The following is a 14,186-nucleotide window of genomic DNA, read 5'->3' as shown; positions in this document are numbered from 1 at the left end:
CTCACTATCCAGCATGCTTAGTCCACCGCAGGCTTGCCGGTTCCCAAATCTGTACATGTCCACTCTACTAGGTCAGTGGGTTCTTCCTGGGCGGCTTCCCGGGGTGTCTCGGCTTTACAGCTCTGCCGAGCAGCTACTTGGTCAGGTTTGAACACGTTTGCTAAGTTCTACAAGTTCGATACCTTAGCCTCTGAGGACCTTCAGTTTGGTCAATCAGTTCTGCAGGAACCTCAGCACTCTCCCACCCGGTTTGGGAGCTTTCGTACATCCCCATGGTACTAAATGGAACCCCAGTATCCTCTAGGACGTAAGAGAAAATAGGATTTTAATTACCTACTGGTAAATTCTTTTCTCCTAGTCCGTAGAGGATACTGAGCGCCCGCCCAATGCTTCGTTTTTCCTGCACTGTTACTTGGTTAAGTATTGTTGGTTCAGCTGTTTCTGTTACTGTTTAAAGTTGGGTTAGCATAGCTTTCCTCTTGTTTGTGTGTGCTGGTTCAGAATCTCACCACTATCCTTTTATATCCTTCTCTCAAAGTATGTCCGTCTCCTCGGGCACAGTTTCCTAGACTGAGTCTGGTAGGAGGGGCATAGAGTGAGGAGCCAGCCCACACTATCAAATTCTTAAAGTGTCCATGGCTCCTAGTGGCCCGTCTATACCCCATGGTACTAAATGGAACCCCGGTATCTTCTACGGACTACGAGAAAAGGATTTACCGGTAGGTAATTAAAATCCTATTGGCTTTTAATAGAATTCAATAGAACTGCTTTCATCTCAACACTATGAGAAACCCTAGACAAATTTTACAACTGAAGCTTAACAACTGTACTAGGGGTTACATTCTGTTTGTGGAGTACCTGGAATTGGGACTACAGGCAGTGTCGTAACTACGTGTGTGCGAAGGGGGCTTCGCACACAGCGCAGTTAGGCTGTGGGCGCAACATCCGCTCCACACTCATTTCTCCTCATCAGCTACAGCACTGCCCGCTGTAGTGTAATGTAATATTAGTAGCGCTGTGCCCGGCACCTTCCCTGCCGGAGGCAGCGCTGCTAATATACATTACATTAGTCACAGCAGGCAGCGGCGCAGCTCTCTCCCCACACTCAGTCCCCCTCTGCTGGTCCGCCCCCCTCCTCCTGCTCTAGCACTGTGCAAACACTGCCGGGTGCTGGAGATGACTCATCTCATAGACTGCGCTGCTGCTGGCTTCACAGGAGTGAAGTCTCTTTCCTCCTCTCCGTCCCTCGTGCAGAGTCTTATCATGTAGGTATTATTTACTGTCCATTATGTGTTTATTACTGTTTCGGGCAGTAAACTAAATAACATTAACAACAAGGTCGGTCTATCTTACTCATCCTGGAATGTGTCTCAGTGATTTTTAAAACAAATCACGTTGTACAATACAGTGGAAAGATTTGTAAAACAAAACCCAAAACACTCCAGAAACTGCACATACATTAATCTAATGTGTTTGTGTGTGTGTGTGTGTGTGTGTGTGTATATACACACACACATTGAGTACTGCTGTCTGTGACTATCGGATGCTGCTGGCTGTGTAATGTGACTGATGGATGCTACCGTGCTGTGTAATGTGGCCGACGGATGCTGCCGTGCTGTGTAATGTGGCCGACGGATGCTACCGTGCTGTGTAATGTGGCCGACGGATGCTGCCGTGCTGTGTAATATGGCCGACGGATGCTGCTGTGCTGTGTAATGTGGCCAACGGATGCTGCCGTGCTGTGTAATGTAGCCGACGGATGCTGCCGTGCTGTGTAATGTGGCAGACGGATGCTACCGCGCTGTATAATGTGGCCGATGAACGCTACTGTACTGTATAATGTGGCGACGGACACTGCCGTGCTGTGTAATGTGGCCGACGGACGTTACAGTGCTGTGTAATGAAATTGACCGAAGCTATCGCACTGTGTATTGCCCCTAATGGACGCCACCACTCTGCGTAACGTGACTAATGGACACTACCATGCTGCGTAACGTGACTAATGGACTCTACCATGTGGTGTAATGTGACTAATGGGTGCTACCATGCAGAGTGATGTGAGTAACAGACGCTACTGTGCAGTGTAGTGTGAGTAACGGGCGCTACCATGCAGAGTTATGTGACTAATGGATGCTCCATGAAGCCCCACCCCTATTTTTTATGTCCGTAACTAACATGGGGGGGCGCAAATGCTGTTTCTTGCACACAGCGCTAAAATGTCTAGTTACGGCACTGGCTACAGGGCAGGACTGGGTTACCCTAGAATGAACAAAAATAGGAGGGTGAACGATACTCCTCCTCATTCAGTACCACATATATGGAGTATAGGCGAAGAGAGTAAATCTAGGTTAACCAAGTATGCTAGGTGACGGTGGTAGCTATACTATAACAACCCAGTACAAATGAGTGCCATGTATACTTGATAGATCATTCTGTAACAGGCTAGTACATATGTGTCTGTAACGGCAGCTGTAGAACTTGAGACAGTAGCAGCTCTGAACACAGATGACAAGTGATGAAGGGTACTGCTTGCAGAAGGTTATGTATAGCGACTGTAGTAAATGCTTAGGTATAGCTGCAGGTGGCAGACAGCACACTGATGTAAGATGAGCACTGATTACATCAGTATGAACAGATGGTACAATTCCTTGCTGCAGAATGGTAAGTGCTGGGGACAGGCTGATTCCAAATAGAATAGGTGCACTCTGATGAAACAGTGATGAGTAACTGCTGCAGATGCTGGGATCAGAAACTGGGAAATGATTCTCTCACAGGAGACCAGGATACCTAAAAAGCAAGTTATACTGGCAATGGACAGATGGCAAAGAGCAGTTTAAATAGGGAGCTCTTGCACAGGATTGCATGTGAAAGTTATGTACCACACAGAGATGCTGTGCATGGTTCCAGTAATTTTATAATTGTACTAATTGTTCCTTTTAAAAGCACACTTTCGCCATTTTCATTTTAGCACTAAGATGTCTGGGGATCCCAACACGAGTGGTAACAAACTTTGACTCAGCCCATGACACCGATGGAAATCTTTATATTGACCAATACTTTAACATCAAAGACAGGATGATTTCAAAAGACACACGCGACAGTATTTGGTAAGTTTTATTGGTTTCATATTTCCCTAGGTTTAAAAATGAGTAATATGGTGGCTTGGCGGGCTAGGGAGAAGGACGTGCCTTGGGACTGCTCCTGCACGGCGTCCTTAAAAAGAAGAAATACCCTGCAGTTTGGCCCACCAGGCTCTCCCACGTCACCTGTTACCCCTCTGCTGCGGAAGGGGGACTGGAGGAGGCGGGTTGCGGAGCCGGGGGACGCTCAGTGCACCCTTGCGGGTTGCGGCCCTCTTACCTCCACACAACCGGGACCACTAGTGAGCTGGGCGCCGGCCGCGGGTTTCCAAGGTGACGGAGCGGAGCTTCCCACCCCTGTTCGTGCCCGCGACTGAAGCGCTACCTCTCCTGCTCCCCGGAGTCGGTTACCTGGCGATCCGGGTCCTGGCCTCCCCCTGCACACAGCCAGCATTTTTCTTTCAAACACGGAGCCCACACGCTGGATCCCTGGGGTTGCTTCCTCGGGCAGTACATCACCCGGCGGCCATCTTAAGTGTGGGAAACACTACTGGAACAGCCTGTAATCCTACCATTCTCCTGACTTTCAAGTTTTGTGGCTGGGGTAAGCGGGTAAAGGACAGACAAGTGTTCTGTCTTCCCATACTATATGCCCTTCAGCCACATCTCTTTTTCTGTTTTGTTTTTATTTTATTTTTTTCTCTTTATGCCTCTCCCCCTCTGGGGCTTTGATTACATATAAGCGGCTATTGTTACTGGGTCTATTTTGCTCATTGGACCGGACTGCAGCGGTTGTCCTGAGGCTCCTTTCAACTACAACACAGGCTGGCCTATCTGTGCAGCTATAAAAGGAAAGGAAAAGTAGGGGGGGGGAAATAAAAAAAATAAACAGCAGACCATCCTTAATACATAGAGGGGGAGCTCCCCCAGCTGGTTCGCAATTATATTGCAGCTACAAGTTTGTCTACATCTTTTATACCTTGTCATACCCTACGGACCCTTTTACGCCATAGGTTTCTCATAATGGATAAGTACATGGCTAAAACTCCCAGAAACCCCCGCGGTTCACAAGCGAATAAAGGCCGGGGTCGGGACAACATCCCTACAGATAGCCCTCAGTCACCTGCATCTGGTCCTAATAATAGTCCACTGCGATGCTCATCACTTACTACAACAACGGATTCTGCCAAATCCTTTACAACGCATGAGATCACTGATATCTTGGCCTCCCTCTTGGATCAAAAATTGGCTCCATTGAAGGACTCATTGGATTCTGCCCTTACTCAGTTGAATCATCATGACCAATGTTTGTCGGAGGCGGAGCAAAGAATCTCAGACCTTGAGGATGATTTAACAACAGCCAAAACAGCCCTTTCGGAACAGGATAAAATAGTGACGTCCATGCAAGAGAAACTCGAAGATTTAGAGAACAGAAACAGAAGAAGTAATGTGCGCCTTATAGTCGGTGAAACCTTACGAACTGATGAATCTGGTATCTCAATGGCTGCCGAGGGAATTGGGATGTGTATCGGACTCGGAATCAGTGATGATTGAACGCGTTCATCGTATTGGTCCAGACCGACAATCTGCCAAAGATAGGCCCAGACCGGTCATCATGAAGTTTTTAAATTACGCTGATAAGGTTCGTTTGCTTGATGCCTATAGAAAACGTTCCTTTCTCAAATACCAGGAATCCAAGATTCTTCTTTTTCAAGACTTCTCGTATATGGTGGCTGCAAAGCGACGAGAGTTTTCCCCAGTATGCAAACGCATGTTTGAGATGGAGCTTCGATTTGCATTACTGTATCCTGCTAAACTGAGGGTCACACATTCAGGAAAAACTTACTTCTTTGACACTCCGCAAGCTGCAAGTAACTTTGTGGATTCCTTAGCTTCTTCCCGCTCGTCCAGGATGGACAATGCGAATTGACACTACAGAATTGCATTGTGATGTCATCTTCTATTTCTTGAACATTCAGGTTACAGCTGATCATATTTGATTTGAAACGTATTAGATCTATTTCAGGTAGTTTAGTGCCTCGATATGATGTGATGTTTTGTAGCGTTTGTTGGATTCTTTTCGGGACCAACCATCCTATAGAAAATCTTCAGTCCAGTCCTCCTTTTTTCCTCTTTGGCTCACTTGCCCTCTTTTCCTTATTCTTATTCTTTGTCTATGACTTACTGATCTCATTTCTTCTTTCTCTTCTCATCTTTACTCAGCTTTTAAAATGCTCTAGTATTAGATGGCCCTCTGGTTCGAGATCCCTATTGTTCTCGTGGTATGATTGTGTCCTGCAATGTTCTGTTGGGATGCGAGACAGTCGGAAATCCTCCTGGGTTCATATAATGTTAAAAAGGTTTATTGTAATTGTTGAAATTGTAATTGAGGTTGACACATGTGATATATCCCTATTAACTGTGATATGTTTATACTCCCCCCTATTGGTCGGATTTTCACTATCTCCTTCCCCGCTCGCTGGGACGGGAAAGGGCTCCCTAAAGAGAGAGGTTAATTTTATGACTTGGCCTAGGGTTGGAATCGGTTAAATGGCTGCGACCATTAATCCCCCTAAAAAGTTAAAAACAGCTCTTAAATTAGTTACTTGGAATGTGGGGGGCTTAAATTCTCCTATAAAGAGAAAGAAAATTCTGACCCACCTAAAACGTTTACGGCCAGATATTGTTTTCTTACAGGAAACACATTGGAAAATTTCTGACCCTAATGTGGTAAGGGACTCATGGATAGGAGACTTTAAAACGGCATCTTACACATCTAAACAACAAGGGGTCATGATTATTTTTAGCAAATTTCTGGTTTACAATATTAGTGACTGCTTAATAGACCCAGAGGGCAGGTATTTGTTTTTGAAAATGACTGTACATGGTTTGCCTTACACCTTAGCTAATATCTATGCTCCCACGGGTACTAACGCCCACTTTTTCACAGATATCTATGCAAAGTTACAGGACTGGGCAGAGGGTGCAGTCATTTTGGGCGGGGACTTTAACTGTGTTCAATTGACAGGATTAGACAGAACCACCTCTGCAACCGCCCATGGTTCGATTGCCCCCCCATCGCTTTCTCTATTGACCAACTCGATGGGATTGTGTGGTCCCTGGAGGTGCCAACATCCTGACTCTCGTGAGTATACATTTTACTCACATCCCCATCACTCCTCGTCCAGATTAGATTATTGGTTGATTTCGGATGCCCTTTTGCAGCAGGTAGTACACTCCCAGATAGATCCCATTCTCCTTTCTGATCATGCTCCGGTGTGGTTCACTATAAAGTTGGACACTCCTATACCACAATCCTACAACTGGAGGTTTCCGGCCTATATGGAAAACTCCTCAGACTTTCGCCTGCATCTTGAACAGGCATTTTTAAATTACAAGACTGATAACATTGAACATGTGGAAGACATAAATCTGTTTTGGTCCGCTTCGAAGCCGGTAATACGGGGCCAGATTATGGAATATGTCTCCAGGAGACGCAAGACACTTAACAATCACTTAAATGATCTTAGTCAAACTTTAACTAAAGCTTATAATTTACTTGTTTCACACTACTCACCTGAAAATCGCCAGGCCTACCTTGCAGCTAAACAGCAATATGATGCCCTATGTACCGAACGGGCGAGTTTCTCTCATGATATCCGTAGGAACAAGTTTTTTAGAACTGGCAATAAATCGGGCCGGTTATTGGCAAACTTAGTTCGGTCGTGCTCTGCTCCTTCACGTATCACTCAATTGTATATTGACCCTACTTCTACTGTTCTGGATACTCCTGCTATCTCTGAGGAATTCTTACGCTATTACCAAACTTTATATCAGTCTCCTCCTGATCATTCAAAGGAGGGACTGAGATTTTTGGAAAAGGCGGGATTACCAGTACTAACGGAGGAAGAGAGGGAGTCTCTAACAGCACCAGTCCAGGAATCGGAATTATTATCTCTAATCAAATTGTTAAAAAAAGGGAAATCCCCTGGTCCGGACGGGTTTGGGGCAGAGTACTACCGAATGCTTGCTGCTCATTTGACACCACACATGCTGGCTCTTTTTAATTCATTGTTGCGAGGAAATCCGGCTCCGACCGGTTTCGATGAAGCTAGAATAGTGGTCTTTCCGAAACCGGGTAAAGATCCTAAATATGTACAATCTTATAGGCCGATTTCCCTGCTGAACCAAGACTTGAAACTATTTACCAAATTATTAGCGTTTCGACTTCAGCCCATCTTACAGCTGATTTTACATCCTGCTCAAAATGGGTTTGTCCGAAACAGAACCTCAGTACATAATATACGTACTTTGTTGGCAGCGATACATAGCTCAAATCAATCAGAGAGTCGAAAAGCCCTTATAGTCAGTTGTGATGCCGATAAGGCATTTGACCGCGTCTCCTGGTCTCATATACTGCGAGTCCTACAGGCCCAACACTTTGGTACGGAATTTATCACTGTTTTTAAAACTTTATATGCCACGCCTCAAGCATTTATTACGATTAATGGGTTAAATACAAAATCATTTCAGCTACATAGGGGGACGAGACAAGGTTGCCCCCTCTCTCCCTTGTTGTTTAACCTGGCTTTAGATCCGCTCATACGCACATTCATTACGGAAGAGTCCTGGAAGGGTATTGCAGTGGGCTGTCATACCATAAAAGTATCTGCCTTTGCGGATGATCTTTTACTATATTTCAGCGATCCTATAACATCTTTTCCCTCACTATTGACTACTTTGCGGAATTTCAACTTAATATCAGGATTTTTGATTAATTTCGATAAGACGGAGGCACTGGCGTTGGGTGGAGATGCGAGGGGGGGATGGGATGGTGCATTCCCATTCAAATGGGCGCATAATTACATAACATATCTGGGTATACGTGTATCATCTAGTCCCTCGGAATTGTATTCTTTACATTTTTCTTACTACATTAATAAGATAATTGAGGACTTTAAGAGGTGGCAACACCTGCCGATCTCATATTTGGGTAGGTGCCATTTATACAAAATGATGTCTTTCCCGCGTTTGCTTTACCCGATACAGATGCTCCCATTCTTGTTATCCAAAAAGGATATCCATACATTAAATAAAGCCATTACTAAATTTATATGGGCGAATAAACGTCCTCGAATCGCATTGTTTAAATTAAAACAACCACCCTCACTTGGGGGAGTCAATCTCCCCTGCCTGGAAGATTATTCTTTAGCGGCTAACTATAGATGTGCCTTGGACTGGATAGGTGATGGGGACAATTTTGTTAACAAGGAACTAGAACAGGCTTTGCTCCCTAGTCATGATTTGCTAAAGATATTACATTTCCCGAATTCCTCCATATCGCAGGATATAAAATCAATTCCATTATTATATGCTCCTTTCAAGGCATGGCATCACATTAGAAAACGTTCTAAACTCACTCTGACACATTCCCTGTTCCAGCCTTTATTAGGGAATCCGGCTTTTCAGGGAGGGGAGGCAGGTGAGACTATACGCAGTTGGCACCTCCAGGGACTTCGCTCATTATTTCAATTCTTAAATGATGACTGCTCAGCGGTATTATCATTGTCCCAATTACGGGATAGATACCCGACTTTACACTTCCCTTTTTATGTGTATTTTCAAATGCGTAGCTTTGCAACATCCGTTTTAGCCCACTCACGGTCTATTGATCTCGCTTTTCCACTGGATGGAATAGTACGACGACGTCTAGACTCCCCTCACTCTACATCTTTAATATACACTTATATCAGACGAAAGATTGACTATACTAAAACCACCACGGGCATAGCTAAATGGAAAGGCGTCTTCGCGGGAGTAGATATACACACGATTATTAAATGGTGTAATTTGCTCACTAAACAGTTGGTATCTTCCTCGTATGCGGAGATGCATTTGAAAATTCTGCACAGAGCTTATTATACTCCTCGACTGCGGTTCCTTACTGGGGCTGCAGATGACTCCTTATGTTTCAAATGTCGATCCCCTGATGCTGATAGTATACATTGTTTATGGTCTTGCCCAGTTATACAATCATTCTGGGATCAAATACAGATATACATTAAGACCAACTTGGGTATTCCATTTACATTAACTATGGCATGGGCCTTCTGGAACTATATAGAACCCCAAACCCCTGCAATAACCAAGGGTATACGACTGCTCCTGGCTCGCATCACAGCTGCAGCGAAGAAAACAATACTGTCCCAATGGATACAAAAAAAACATATCCCTATTTCTCTTATGTTGCCCCGGTTATTACTCCTATTCCAAATGGATTGGACGGAATGTTCTTTAGATGTTGAATCCCGTGCTGCTGGGTTTTTTGAGATTTGGCTTCCTTTCTTACTCACATTGCCTATTGATACCAAAGAGAATATCCGTAAGGTGGTTAGATTAACAACTTGGTATAAAGTAGCAACTCTTACTGATGGGTCACCACCGTTTTAGTTTCTCTAAGGGGATTCTCCCTATTAGATATTTACCATGCCCCCCTCATTCACTGTCATGCTTTGGCGTAGTTGTTCTGTGTTATCATATCATACTTCAAGACCATTGGGGAATTTTGTACTGTGATTCGTAGTATTTTACAATTAAACATATCACTGTGATGAACGGACAGGTGTGTCAACTGTCCGCCTTTAATGTTTCATATTGTATTACCACATGTGTGTTACATTTCTTCTGTTTAATAAACACAATAAAAAAAAAAAGAGTAATATTTTTTTGTCAATATATCTTGCTTGTTTGGGTTCTTGAAGTTTAATAGCACGCCTTTTAGTATTCACCTAGATTTATTAAATCTTCACTGACCAGAGGTGCCTGCTCAGCAATATACCTTACTCAGTCTTCTTCTTAATTTCTTCTTCTTCTTCTTCTTCTTCTTCTTCTTCTTCTTCTTCTTCTTCTTCTTCTTCTTCTTTCTCTTCTTCTTCTTCTTCCTCTTCCTCTTCTTCTTTTTTCTTCTTCTCAGCACAGGGCAAGTCTGCCCAGCATGCATATACCCAGCAGCGATGCAATCGGATTTGAATGCTCCCCTGCCTCCGCAGCCAGGCTGCTAAGGCAGGTGCAGAGCCACCATTTTTCAGGTCGTATCAGCTGCGTGTGATGACGCAGCCTCCTCGAAGCCACCTGAATTTCTGATGACACACGCCCAATGCTGCATTGCCGCCCTGGACTGCCCTGCAAACGCCTCTGCCTGTCAATCTTCCCACAATGCCAACACAAATGTGTCTCTCAATGCATGCCAAGTGGTATTCCCACAGTGCCAGCACACCCATGCCTCTCATTGTATGCCACATGATGTTCCCATAGTGCCAACACTTCTCTGCCAGTCACTGCATGCCACGCGATGTTCCCACAATGCTAACACATCTGTAATTCTCATTGCGTGCCAGGCACTGTTCCTACAGTGCCAACACACCTGTGCCTCTCATTGCACACCTTGCGCTGATCCCACAGTGCCAACACATTTGTGCCTCTCATTTTACACCACACACTGTTCTCACAGTGCCAACAAATCTGTGCCTCTCATTGCAAGCCACGTGCTGTTCCCAAAGTGCCAACATATCCGTGCCTCTCATTGCAAGCCACGTGCTGTTCCCAAAGTGCCAACACATCCGTGCCTCTCATTGCAAGCTACGTGCTGTTCCCAAAGTGCCAACACATCCGTGCCTCTCATTGGACACCACGCACTTTGCACAATGTCAACACAACTGTGCCTCTTACTGCATGCCACACACTGTTCTCACAGTGTCCAACACATCTGTGCCTCTCATGGCACTCAATGCGCTTTTCCCACAGTGCCAACACAACTGTGCCTCTCATTATATGCTACGCACTGTTCCCACAGTGCCAACACAACTGTGCCTCTCATTATATTGCACGCACTGTTCCCACAGTGCCAACACAACTGTGACTCTCATTGCACACCACACACTGTTCCCACAGTGCCAACACAACTGTGCCTCTCATTATATTGCACGCACTGTTCCCACAGTGCCAACACAACTGTGACTCTCATTGCACACCACACACTGTTCCCACAGTGCCAACACAACTGTGACTCTCATTGCACACCACACACTGTTCCCACAGTGCCAACACATTCGTGCGTCTCATTCCACGACATGCACTGTCCCCACAATGGCAAAACATTCATGCCTCTGATTGTATGACATGCACTGTTCCCACAATGCCAACACAACTGTGCCTCTCATTGCATGGTATGCACTGTTCACACAGTGCCGACTCCCCAGTGTACCTTGTTACACACTACGCATCGTACAAATAGTGCCAGCGCATCCATGCGCCTTGTTGCATGCTACCAAACCTTCACTTTAGATACTCAGCTGTACCCATGGCTTTTGTGCTTCTTGTGTTAACTACCTCAGGGTATCCAGTGTCTACCACCTCATGGAATATCGCAGCTATACTGTCTGCAGTGAGTTCCCCCCTAGATTTTGAACTTTATGATGTGTACAGTATATGTTTTCTATATATTTATATCTGTCAAATGCACTCTTAGCCAATATGAAAGGTTTTGATATCATATAATTTAAATATATTTAAAACTAAAGAGTGTACATACTTGGCCAATACCACCTGTTTTAATATTGATTTTTAAATTAGAGAGGATATACAGGTATACGCTTTTGTAAACTGAGGTGCGGTGGTAAGTACGTGGTACGTGGTTACAAAATGTATCACTTATAGCCATCCTATTTATCAGTTATATGATTTAACATTTTTTCTATGGGTTTTCATTAGTACTTGGTTATTTTCTGTGTAACTAAGGCACAACCTTCTAATAGAGAAGAATATGCATAGTCTATTAGATACAAACTGAATATTAATTTATTTTGCATAGGAATTTTCATGTCTGGAATGAGAGCTGGATGGAGCGAAGGGATTTACCGCCTGGATACAGTGGGTGGCAAGTGTTAGATGCAACACCCCAGGAAGAAAGCAATGGTAATCTTCATCCACAAAAGACCACATACTGTAAGGGGCCTAATTCAGACCCTGTTGCTGATGTGCAAAAACAGCTACGAAGCGGGAGGCGGGGGGGATGGTATTGGATCCGGCATGCGGGGCGGACTTGACCAGTGCTGGCCGACATCCTCCATGTCTATGAATTTGGTCATAGATGTGCGTTGTTTTGCACATCCTCAATCAGGTCTGAATTAGCCCCAAGGTCCTGTGTAATTGGGACTGTCAGCACAAGGTTCATACATTCTAATAAAATATAGTGTAGTAGAAGAAAAATATGCAGCACAATATTGTTACAATGTATATAGGAAAACAGCAGCTTTTATATATATATATATATATATATATATATACACACACATATACAGTGCATATATATATATATATATATATATATATATATATATATATGCCACTGGCTAGATACTCAGAAGTCTACGGCTAGGCATATTCAAGAAGGAGATGCTGACAGCTATATAAATGAATTTATTTACTTTCGCAATGAATATCTAGGTAACTGTGTTATGACTCTTTCTACATGACCCATCTGTGCATGTGAGTCTGAACAGAACTAATTGGTACAGGCAAAATGTTCTCATCACATACTACAACATACAAACATATGCAGGTTTATATGCTTATGATCAAGGTGGGATAAGAGTCACATACATTTTAACATTAACTCTGCTGGTTACAGTCCTATAGCAGTTTATTCAATTAATAGAGGACTGCATGCACATTAATAGTTTATTACATTACCATAATATCTTTGTTGAAGCAAGGACTTCCAGGATAATATGCTGATTCTTTTTAAATTCAGTGCGTGCCATCTTGATTTCACTACCATTGTTCAAAGTAAAAAACATATTCCACAATGGTAGGGTCATAACTAGGGCGGTGAATCGACTGTGACCCTGCACCTGCTAATGCTGTCTGCTGTACTGTCTGTATTCTGTACTGCCAGTGTTTCCACGACTACTCTATGGCATACTTGCCTACCTAACCCTCTCCATGAGGGAGAAAATGATTTGTTCCTGGACTTTCCTGGTAATGTATGATCAGGGGTGTATCTTCCTATTGGCCAAAATGGCACTTGCCAGGGGCGCCGGCCAAAGGGGGGGGCGCCGCCTGGCAGTGCCACCCGCACCAGGGGGTAGAGTGACATAGTAGTTCTCACTGAGTACATCCCTTAGCAGTGCTCATCCACTGCCGGACTCTCAGAAGCGAATTGCAGTCTGACACTCTCTGTGGCTAGTCACAATGATAGTGAATATAGCCGGGGAGTGGAGCACTTCCAGTTATGGGGAGGGGCGAGGCACCTCCTCTTCCTCATTCGCTCCCCTTCTCATTGGTCCCACTCGGTCTGTCACCAAACAGCAGCCACTACAATCAGCACCAGTCAGCAGTGCAGCCTGAGCATACCTGTACATTTTCTGGGGTACCCTAGCTGCACTGCATGGTCTATCCTGGCAGTCTGGATCACAGGTTACAAAGAGCTCTGTATGGAGAGGTATCTAGACCAGTGACTGCCTGTCCAGCTGTGTTGAGACTATAAGTCCCAGCACACCTTGTCAACTGGATTTGCTGGGACATGTATTGCCATCACACCTAGGGAGGGTTTTTTAACCGTATGTATGTGTGCATATATCCCCTCAGTGTCCCTGCCTGTACCCTCCTTGTAATTCCCCCTCAGTGTCCATGCCCGCCCCATCCATGCAACTGCCCCCTCAGTGATCCTGCCCATACACTCCTGTAATTCCCTCTCAATGTCCCTGCCCGCACCCTTCCCATAATTCCCCCTCAATATGCCTGCCCGCACCCTCCCCATAATTCCCTCTCAGTGTCCCTACCCGCACCCTAACCATAATTCCCCCTCAGTGTCCCTACCTGCACACTTCTTGTAACTCCCCTTCAGTCTCCCTACCTGCCTGCACCCTCCCCGTAAATCCATCTCAGTGTCCCTGCCCGCACCCTCCTCATAATCCCTCCTCAGTGTCCCTGCCTGCACCCTACCTGTAATTCCATCTCAGTGTCCCTGCCCGCACACTCCTCGTAATTCCCTCTTTGTCTCCCTGCCTTTACCCTCCCCGTAATTCCATCTCAGTATCCCTGCCC

At 44.9% G+C, this 14,186-nt stretch overlaps 1 protein-coding gene across 2 annotated transcripts in view; it reads left to right on the top strand.

Annotated features, from left to right (window-relative positions):
* Positions 1–14,186, top strand: part of LOC134927912 (protein-glutamine gamma-glutamyltransferase 5-like) — a 352,569-nt gene that overhangs the window by 159,387 nt on the left and 178,996 nt on the right. For both annotated transcript variants that reach the window (XM_063923027.1, XM_063923026.1), the window contains exons 7-8: positions 2,969–3,107; positions 11,950–12,053. In XM_063923027.1, the coding sequence (XP_063779097.1) occupies positions 2,969–3,107; positions 11,950–12,053 (243 nt within the window). The remainder of the gene's footprint in view (positions 1–2,968; positions 3,108–11,949; positions 12,054–14,186) is intronic.

The sequence above is a fragment of the Pseudophryne corroboree genome, chromosome 5 (assembly GCF_028390025.1).
Source record: "Pseudophryne corroboree isolate aPseCor3 chromosome 5, aPseCor3.hap2, whole genome shotgun sequence".
NCBI classification, from domain to species: Eukaryota; Metazoa; Chordata; class Amphibia; order Anura; family Myobatrachidae; genus Pseudophryne; species Pseudophryne corroboree.
Note: the sequence above shows the minus strand (reverse complement) of the source record. Positions and strands in the feature narration are given on the sequence as shown.